Source organism: Globicephala melas, chromosome 11 (genome assembly GCF_963455315.2).
Source record: "Globicephala melas chromosome 11, mGloMel1.2, whole genome shotgun sequence".
Classification (NCBI taxonomy): Eukaryota; Metazoa; Chordata; class Mammalia; order Artiodactyla; family Delphinidae; genus Globicephala; species Globicephala melas.
The window spans coordinates 1919349-1929815 of NC_083324.2; the positions used below are offsets into that span (position 1 = coordinate 1919349).

At 43.6% G+C, this 10467-nt stretch overlaps 1 protein-coding gene across 8 annotated transcripts in view; it reads left to right on the forward strand.

Moving 5' to 3' along the window:
- The window catches only part of CNBP (CCHC-type zinc finger nucleic acid binding protein), a 48988-nt gene extending 38798 nt beyond the window's left edge, over window positions 1-10190 (forward strand). The window contains exons 1-6 of one of the 8 annotated variants that reach the window (XM_060307686.1): window positions 220-369; window positions 2405-2461; window positions 7682-7798; window positions 7918-8008; window positions 8158-8361; window positions 9213-10190. In XM_060307686.1, the coding sequence (XP_060163669.1) occupies window positions 7696-7798; window positions 7918-8008; window positions 8158-8361; window positions 9213-9330 (516 nt within the window). In that variant the 5' untranslated portion in view covers window positions 220-369; window positions 2405-2461; window positions 7682-7695 and the 3' untranslated portion in view covers window positions 9331-10190. Of the gene's footprint in view, window positions 1-211; window positions 370-2404; window positions 2462-7681; window positions 7820-7917; window positions 8011-8157; window positions 8362-9212 lie in introns of those variants that run through there. The other 7 variants (XM_060307683.1, XM_030849274.2, XM_060307682.1 and 4 more) reach the window with 7 other exon arrangements.
- Window positions 10191-10467: the final 277 nt, after the last annotated feature.

The window sequence follows — 10467 nt, forward strand, 5'->3', positions numbered from 1 at the left end:
CCAGAACGGTCGCTGAGCCAGGATGCCGACATCCCCGATCCAGAGAAGCCGGCTCTCGGGGCGGGAAGGCCTCACGCGGGGCACAGCGGGAAGGGCCGCGCGCTCAGGGGAAGAGCCCCGCCCGACGCGGCGCGTCGGGCGGGGCGGCCCTCCCCACAGGCGGCCCTAATTGGACGGCCGAGCCCCGCGCGCTGATTGGCTGCGTGGGCGAGGCGGAGGCGAGCCGTGCGCAACGGCGTGTGTGGGGCCGTGTGCAGACCCGCGTGTGGCGCAGGCGAGGACCCTGAAAATAAACAGCCGCTGCCTCGCGAGCCGCCTTCTCGGCCTGCGTCCGAGTCTCCGCCGCTGCGGGCCCCTCCGACGCCGAAGGTGAGGCCGCGAGCATGCCGGGGGCCGCGGTGCGGGGGCCGCGGGCGAAGGGTCGGGAGCAGGGAGGCGGCGATGGCGGCCGCACTCCGGCCTGCGCTGCTGCTGCGTCAGGCGGGAAACGGGCCGCCACCGCCCGGCCCCGGACTGCGCCCCGCGGCCGGCCGCCCTCCCGCCCTGCCTGCCGCCCGGGACGCGGGGCCGCCGCAATCGGGCCGCCGGTCCCAGGCCGCAGCCTCGCCGCGGACGAGGCCGCGCGTCCTTGGGGCCGAGGCGGGGGCTCCGGGGTCGCGGAACGTAGGGCGGGGGTGGATTTGGCGGGAACGTGCGAGGAGGGGGCCGTGTGTGGGGGAGGGCCCTGGAGCAGCGGGGGGCACGGGGGCTGGGCCTGGCGCGGGCCATGTGCCAGGGGCTGTGTGGGCTTAGCTGGGGCCTTGGAGAAGTCCTCCGTTTAGGGTGGGGGGACACCCCGCCGGAAGGCCCGTGTGGCTTCGGGACTCGCTCTGCCTACTTCCCGATAGCTTCTCGCTTCTTGAATTTTTATCGTCATTGACATGCTAAGTTACTTGTTTTACGGTGCAGTTCGGGAAGGGGCAGATAAGGCCCAATTTTCTTGAGTCAACACTAATTTAAGTTACGGAGGCTTTTGAAAAACCCCGTTATCAGAAAAAAGCATGAATTTGTCAAACTTCCAAAATCATGGCAGCAGTAGTAACCTTTGCATCATCTCTTGGACAGGTGAAACGAATACAGTTTAATCTAAAAACGAGGCGAGAAAATTAATTAGCCAACCTCCATTTGGATTTTCCAAACGTGAAAACCTATTTTAGAATGGCATAATGGCCCACATTTGGGTTTGGGTGTTGATTTTATTATGGGTAAAGCTTGTGCTTGTTGCCACATGTTAACCACATGGCCGCAGCCACAGGGCACTTCCAAAGGAAGTGACTACATCTGGTTTTAGGGGTCTTAGGAAAAGAAAACATTGCTCAGTTTTCATCTGTGACTTCAGATAGTGTGTTTCAGGCATTATTCAGAAGGATCCACAGAAAGGGTAGGGTAAAGAAGCCAAGAGTCGGGATTAGTTTTTTTTTCTTTTCAGGAGGATTAATTTACGTTCTCATCTTGTACCCCCAAATGACAAGCTTTTAAAAACAGGGTTTTCCCTTTTTCCTATTGTTTGACGCAGTTTGGGGAGAGAAACATAACCAGTTAATTTCTGCATCAGTGAATTAACCTTAATTTAAATTAAGAACTTTGTTATTCGTTTGCTCAAGCCCTATAAGTTGAGTGTAAGGTTTTGAGGTTCTAAAGAGATGGGTGAAAAGAAGTTCCTACCTCTTAGGCTTTTTTTTTCCCCTCTGCAAAGCAGTTATTTTCAAATGCTTCTTAAAAATTACTGTGATGGAGGCTTAATCAAACACCTACAAAGTGCCTCGTACATAGTTTCACGCTGTTTTTAGTTTGTTGAGCCTGATTCTTGTCTACAAGGAGCTCTCTGTACTGGAATATAAAAGGAATAATTTATTAGGTTCCCAAGGGCTGAATTAAGGACTTAAAATTTTTCCAAATCGCACCTCTTGGCAACAGTATTTGAAAAAAGCTAACAGTATATATTTATGTACTTATCTAATATGTCACAGATAAATTGGGTACGTTTTTCTCAGCAACCAAAGGTCCACATTCCTTTTCATATTGATAAGCTAGGTATTTCATACGTGCAGTCTCTTTAAAATATTTTGAGCCAAATCAGTGGAAAACTTAAGGGGCATTTATTACACTTGTATTTGAACATCTGGAACAGGCCGAATGCTATCTTTTTTAAGGTATTATAAGTGAGTTCTGTAATACAGTTTTGTGATTGGATTCTTTTTACCTTTCTTAAAACCTAATTGAAGTCTGTGGTACCTAAATGGAGGCTTAAGATGGGTACTTAAAGGCAGTAGAACCAAAGTTTGACTAATTGGAATGATTGGTCTGTTGTCTAAACGCTTGATCACAAGAGAGATTTTGCTTTTTTTTTTTCTTCCCCTTGCAGGAGTGAGAGTTTCTTTTAAGAATTGCTGGCTTCTTTCCTCTTCCTAGCCTTCTGACAGTAAGTGGAGAGCAGAAGACTGATGCCAAGGCATCCTGGCCTGCTCTGTGGAGAACACTCTTTCTGTACTGTCTCATTTAATAGAACTCTTATTCTGGCAGTGTCAGATGCTGCTGCAGTAAGGGCATGCTGTTGAGAGGTTCACAGTAAAGTGTACACCATTTTCATGTTGTAAAAAACCGCTGGAATAATAAAATGGAGCTTGTGGCTACCAGCATTCACGTTGTGAGTGGATGGGCTGTGTTAATCAGGACAGAGTGCAGTATGGTGGTCACCTGGAGTTGCTCCATAATTGCAGATGAGGGTGTTAACTAGTGAAGTCAGGTTGCCAGTCTTTGGTCTGTGGTGACACTCCTAAGTTCTGCCTCAGGAAAAAGGTTAAAATCTAAAGTGGCTTTAAATTCATTCATGGGTGTGGATTTTTAGAAACGTATCGATTCTAGTTTTATTTTGACTTCTCTAAATTGGTGTGCTTTTCTGATAGCATTTTCATGTACAGTATCACTTAAACCTAACAAAAGCCTCTGCAGAGGACTTGGAGCCAACTGTTGAAATCCTGACTCTAGAACTTTCTGAATCGCTTCTCGGCCTTTTGGCTAAGATCAAGTGTAGAACTTTCTGTAGGACTAGCCAAAAAGTTCTAGAAATAAGATGTTATGGGAAAACCCGAGCGAACTTTGTGGCCAACCCAGTAGTTGTATAGCTTTGGGAAGTCATTTGGTCTCAGATCCTCAGTTTCTTTATTGTAAAATGGGGACAAGAATACATGACTAACAAGGTTGTAGGGATTACAGATAATGTGTTTATCAATCCTTGACTTACAGTAGGTATTCAGCTACTGATTAAAACCCTTCAGAGCAGGCAGAAATGGGTGTGAGTAGCATTGCTCCCAGGACTGTACTCTGTTCTACAGTATTCTGGCCAGAACGCAGGTAGTGCACAGTATAACTTGCTTCCTTCCATTCTATCTGTGGTTTATCTTTACTTCAACAGTTGGAAGTGTTTCAGTACCATGTTGGAACTCTGAACCAACTTATTAGGGTGTAAAAATGGGTAAGTGCATTCAAGGGGCAGAAGCTCCACTGTGGTCTCAGTGCAGTTTAGGTCAACGTGGATGAGTCGGGTAACCCTGAGTTTGGGGAAGGTGACTGGAGACACAGCAAATGTGAGTCGATGTGGCTGTGTTAGGAAAACAATCCAACCCGATCCTCATCAACTGCTTTATGGCACGCGCCTTGCCTGTTGCTACTTATTTTAAATGTATTTATAGAGTCATGGTCTCTTAGTCGTCGGAACGCATTGTTAGTCTTGACCGTATGCCGTTAAGTTTTAAGTAGTTTACTGGCTTTGTTCTTAGTGTCAAAAATATGGCAGAATCACATTCACGAAGACATTTGTATTACCATTTGCGTTTTGGTACCAATTCCAGGATTTAAGCCTTAAAGCCTAGGCGAGTGCAGTATCTGTAAAAAAGAGGCCTCATAGCTTGGCTTACACGGCCTCACAAGTGCGTCTTTGCAAACCGTATCTTGACTGCCTTACTCCTGCTTCCTGGCATGCCTTGTGCTCCTACCACATCTCTACATGTGATTTATGTCAGTGAAAATTCAATACACAGCAATCGAAATGGAAACAGATCCTGATTTCTGTTGTTGAAAATGTGAAGTCATTAGGAATTCACCCTTTTTCTTGTCTTACCTCTAATCCATTCCCCTCAGGAAGTAGATTTTATGAGATGGGAAGCTTGAGTATAAGCAGAGTTGGGCCCATTTCAAGCCTGCTGTGTAGGTTGGTTTTGTTTGTTTGTTTGTTTTGGCTGTGTCGTGCGGCTTGCAGGATGGATGCCCAGAATCCTAACCACTAGGCCACCAGGGAATTCCCTGAACTGAGTGCTCATCTATCTGTCTACAATCCAACTTAACTGGGAGAAGAGTGGAAAGGCAGGAATAAATGTGAGCAGTGTACATACATCCATACATTTTTTAAAATTGAGCACCTGTTAAGCACAAGGCACCTGGTAGTAATCTCGTTACAGATCAGTTTTATCTTCCTCAAGACAGGAGAGGGATCAGGTGTCTTGAGGTAACGCAGCAAGTGGTTAAGCTCGGTTAAGTGGTTAGTCCTATAGTCCCCAAGTCTTTTTATACTGTGTGAGGATACATGGGTGTAGATACAGAAATGATTTTTAGCAGCAAAAGGAAGAAAAATATGCTCTCCTACTGCCTGGCAACAGTGAAAATACGGTATTTGTTTTTTAAATTCGTATATATGTTTTGTAGCATTCCATAAAATGTTGCTGAGACTCTGGATGGCAAATTAGGGGTCCTGGCTCAGTTGCTGATTTTAGTGACCAGGAGTAAAAATTTCTCAGTTACATGTGGGGATTTTACTAGACAATCTGAAATACATACTGAATTTAGAGTGATTGTACTCAATCCTTATTGAGTATGTAGTTGAAAATACATCGTTAACTTTTTTTTTTTTTTTTGGGGGGGCGATGCTACACGGCTTGTGAGATCTTAGTTCGAACCCGGGCCCCGGCAGTGAAAGCGCTGAGTCCTAACCACTGGACCGCCAGGGAATTCTCAGCATCACTACTTTAAATTAATGGTGCAGCACCTCTTGTGATAGCAAGAATTCAGGTGTTTTATTGTCAGTACTTTCTGGATTGGATCGGGTCTGTACCAGAAGCACAATTGGTTTCATTCAGCAAATGACTATTGGTGCCCCCCCCCCGCAAAAAAAAAAACCGACAACAACAACCCAGCGGTTAAAAATACTGTTATACTGCTACTAAAAGGATAATTGTATGGGGTATTATGATTCAAAGGTGAATTACTTGGTGTCTGCTCTGAAGGAATATGATAAAAAGCAAAATGGTAGTGCAGAGTGCCCTGGGTCTTACTAGGGATTAAGGATAGCTCCAGGCTGGGTGGTGTGGTCAGGTTCTTTTATAGAGTTGGCCCTGGAAGGCTGCAAAAGGTTGTGACAAGCGGGAGAGGCGGGGGCAGGGCAGGGCAGTGCTGCACACTCGCAGCCAAGAGCAGTGGGAGTCAGGGAGCCATGATAGGTTTGCAGCTTTGTCTTACCGCCTCTAATTTTCCTAAGGAATAATAGCGTGCCATTCTCTAAAGACCTTAGAACTAAGGACATTTGTATGTAAGATGAGTACCAGGATCAGTAGTGTGCCTTAAAAACATAGTGGGAATCAGTTGGGTTAATGTTACTAAAGAGCTCTCTGTCATAAAGGAGTAAATGTAGACCAGCTGATTGAGGTCGGCTTGGCCAAAGAGAGAAACAGTTCATGGAAAATCCACACTTAGCTTATCAGTTCTTGAGTAGCTAAATTTTTTAAACTAATATTTGTAGGCTAAAAGTAAACGTAAAATTTTAACTGCTGTCTTTATTCAATACACTGACAAACATCTGATGATTCATTGTAACATATTTCCTTTGTACTTTACCATTATGAAACAAGAGGTCCTTTTAAAGCAGCAGTCTAAAAGGGAGGTTGCCCGGAGCTATCATTTCTTTATCTTTGACAATGCATATTGAATATTGGGTTGTCATATTTCTAAAAGATAAGTATCTTATTGAAATAAAAAAATTATAAAATACTCAGAACTTGTCAAATTGCCTGGATTACCTTGTGAAAGGAAGTGATCATTTGTGCAAAGAACTCCTTGGGACCAAGAGTTAATGTGCTCAAATTGGTCCCGAGTAAACAGAAGATGCAAAATGAAAATGGGGTTGAGGGGAGGATGACATACCGTAAGCTGCATTTTTCTGTGATCATTTTATGTGCCATTCGTTTTTTAATCATGAGTATTCTCTCTGGTGGAAACCAGCCCTCCACATAACGTAGAATGCCAGCACCCGTATAAGAAGGCAAATGTAATTTTGCAAGAATACGTTTTTAATCTTCGCTGACTGGTTTCATCTGGCTAGAAATGTGCTTTATGCATTCAGGCACTTTCCCCTACCCCCTTTTGATAATAAGTTTATATGGCAAGTGGCAAGAGTTGGTAGAAAGATCCCTCTGAAGATTTATCCTGGCTCTGATTGCAGAGAGTTGGGATAGGTAATGAGTTCTTTTCAATATTTGATGATGGAGACTTGAAACTTGCGCATAATTTTTAGTCACTAGATTTCTCTACAACGTGTTTTAAAAACTTTGTTTACCATTGTTTGACACTGGAATTAAGGGTAAAACTGTTTAGCTATGGAAGTGTGGAAATGTAAAGGTTACATGGTTTTTAACTAGTTTGTTTTTTAAAGTCCACTTTACTGGGACTTTGTCCTGCAACATTCCATTCTGCTCTATTCCATTCCATTCTATTCTATTCTAGAAATAGCCCGTGCTTATTTTTAGGTTGTTACATAAGAAGTATAAAATGCATTTGCTTTAGTTGGAGTTTTGCTTTTATTTTGAAACAATACCCAATAAAGGAGTCTACTATGAAATTCCAAGTAACCTTGTTTTAAATGTAAAATTACAGAAAAATTTGGAAATGGGAGAATAGAAGAGGGAAAAAATGGTCCCAGTGTTACTGGCATTTTACTTTGGTGTTCCTCTTTGTCTTTTTTCTAATATTTTTAACATACCCTGCCATCTAGAGACAAAATTGCCTGCATTTCTTCTAACGTGTCTGCTCTAAATACTGAATCACCACGTAGTGCTGCAGTTTAATTAGGCACTGTGTTAGGTGCTAAGGGCGCACAGGAGAATGTTTCTTCGTCCACTCCCAGAATCCATACTACAGCTCCACTGGGTTATTCCAATTTTATAACCAGTAAATGACTTCCAGTTGCCCACAGTAAAGTTTACTGGCTTGTAACCATGAAAATGTCCATTAAGTTGGACCTGGAATGAGGTATTACTAATTATTTCTAATAATGGATATTCATGGATACTAACCCTGTGAGTCCCGTCATCTCATTAATAATTGGATTAACATGTATGCATAATCTTAATGATTGTAAAGATCACAAGTTTTATGAAAATATATGTTTTCAATGTGTTTTTCACTTTTAATATATTTCATAATAGATATATAATGCCTACATATATAGTTATGTGATTGTTTTTCTAACCAATATTTTGGTTAGAAAAAATATATTTTTTTCTTCAGAATAATTATCCAGAAATACACTAAACGGGGAATAAAAGCTAAAAGTAATTTCAAGTGGTTTAATGTTGTCATTTTTAATGTTTTGAAGATCTGGCTGCAGCCATGAGCAGTAATGAATGCTTCAAGTGTGGACGATCTGGCCACTGGGCCCGGGAATGCCCCACTGGTGGGGGCCGTGGTCGTGGAATGAGAAGCCGTGGCAGAGGTGGTTTTACCTCGGATAGAGGTATTTTTGTCGAATAAAAAATTTCGAAGTACTTCAGTATTCGTAAGTATCAAGACTGGTCTAATTAGCCAAATTCTTTTCGTTTCTGCCCAAAATAGGTTTCCAGTTTGTTTCCTCATCGCTTCCAGACATCTGTTACCGCTGTGGTGAGTCTGGTCACCTTGCCAAGGATTGTGATCTGCAGGAGGATGGTAAGCATTTAACACTTCCTCTCCGTGCGAGCACGCTCTACTGCGTTGGAAGACATTTTCCACCTCTGAGGGTGTGTGCTGTGTGGTTTGACATGTAGCGGCGTCTGTAAGGTTTTATAGTCTTGGTCTGCTTCTTTTCCTTATTGTTGAAGCCTGCTATAACTGCGGCCGGGGAGGTCACATTGCCAAGGACTGCAAGGAGCCCAAGCGGGAGCGAGAGCAGTGCTGCTACAACTGCGGCAAACCCGGCCACCTGGCCCGTGACTGTGACCACGCAGACGAGCAGAAGTGCTATTCTTGCGGAGAGTTCGGACACATTCAGAAAGACTGCACCAAAGTGAAGTGCTATAGGTGAGTTGCTGGCGTGCTGCTGGCGGAGAGCTCATTGCAGGGGCTCCTGGAGACTGAGTTGGCTGTAAATGGGAGGGCCTTGGCGGTAGTACATTCCCTGAGGTGGCTGCGACCGTAGGAGAGGTTTCCGGCCTGCGTAGCCCAACTGTCTGCCTTGGGCAGTGTCCTACCGTGATGCCTGGTGGATTATAGCAGCTGGGCGGCACGCAGCACAACTTTGGAATTTTTAATGGTCTCAAAATAAGAATGTTGGGACTTCGCTGACGGTCCAGTGGTCAGGACTCCGTGCGTGCCTCCACTTCAGGGGGCATGGGTCTGGTCCCTGGTCAGGGAACTAAGATTCCACCTACTGTGCAGGGTGGGCCCCCCCCCCACCAAAAAAAAAAGTTCTGTTATAATAATTTGGGGTTTTCAGACACTTTGTAGAAAACCGTGTAATTCATACACACAAATCTTTTGTCATGAAACCAGAAGACTCTGCCTGTCTGTGACATATAATAATATGTACACGTGAAAGTGTAAAATTTTATATAAGTTTTGATATGTATATAACAAATCTTAGGGGTTAATTTGTGTGAAAGTATAAAACATTGGCCAGTGTTTTGGTTGTGGTGTTGGTTGGACTCTTATGGCAAAGGTTTTGGTTTTATGCCTTAGGCTGCACAATTGGGTAGCTTCGCTATCAAATTCCTCCTTTTTGGTCTTAGTTTAGGGGATAAGACGACTTACTGTCCTGAAAACAAAACTGTACTGGTTTATTGTTGCTTTTTGTTCTGCAGCAACTATTGCTTTAGTCCAGTTGGGCATTTTCTGAGCGCTATTATGAAGTTGTTCTACTTTGCTTTCTTTAGGTGTGGCGAGACTGGTCATGTAGCCATCAACTGCAGCAAGACGAGTGAAGTCAACTGTTACCGCTGTGGCGAGTCAGGGCACCTTGCACGGGAGTGCACGATCGAGGCCACGGCTTAATTACTGTCCTCTGTCGCCCCTCCTTTTCTGATTGAATCCTCTTCACTGGCCAAAGGTTGGCAGATAGAGGCTACTCCCAGGCCAGTGAGCTTTACTTGCCGTGTAAAAGGAGGAAAGGGGTGGAAAAAAACCGACTTCCTGCATTTAACTACAAAAAAAAGTTTATGTTTAGTTTGGTAGAGGTGTTACGTATAATGCTTTGTTAAAGAACCCCCTTTCCGCGCCACTGGTGAATAGGGATTGATGAATGGGAAGAGTTGAGTCAGACCAGTAAGCCCATTCTGGGTTTCTCGAATATGTTCCCATGTAGGAGGTAAAAACCAATCCTGGAAGTGTCCATGAGCTCTTCCATAAATAACTTTAATTTTAGCGTAATGACTGCCTTGGATTGTCTGACCTCAGTAGCTGTTAAATAACATCAAGTAACATCTGTATCAGGCCCTACATAGGACATACAGTTGACTGGGAGTAAACAAAATAAAAACCAAACACGCGTGTTAACGGCTGTGCGAGAAAACTTGGGATAAAAGCCTGAACAGGAACAACTTCCCCGCAGCGTTGATGCTGGGTAAACAGATGGCGATGGCAAAGGTGTAGAACACATTTTTTCAAAGACTAAATCTAAAACCCAGAGTAAACATCTATGCTCAGAGCTAGCGTAATTTGGAGCTATTCAGGAATTGCAGAGAAATGCATTTTCACAGAAATCAAGATGTTATTTTTGTATACTATATCACTTAGACAACTGTGTTTCATTTGCTGTAATCAGTTTTTAAAAGTCAGATGGAAAAAGCAACTGAAGTCCTAGAAAATAGAAATGTAATTTTAAACTATCCAATAAAGCTGGAGGAGGAAGGGGAGTTTGACTAAAGTTCTTTCTGTTTGTTTCAGATTTTCATTAATGTATATAGTGCAAAATGCCATATTAAACAGGGGAATGTGGAGGACTGAAAGCTCACAGTTTGGACTTTTCTTTTTGTACTAAGTCATGTCTTCAGTAATGAAAAATAGCTGGAAGCACAGGCTTCAGATACTTTGGGGTCAGTTGTTTTGCAGGAATATAGAAAATTTAATTCGTTCTAATCCATTCATTATAATGATGCCCTTTAGCTCTGTGTTCATTCTGAACAGTTCTAA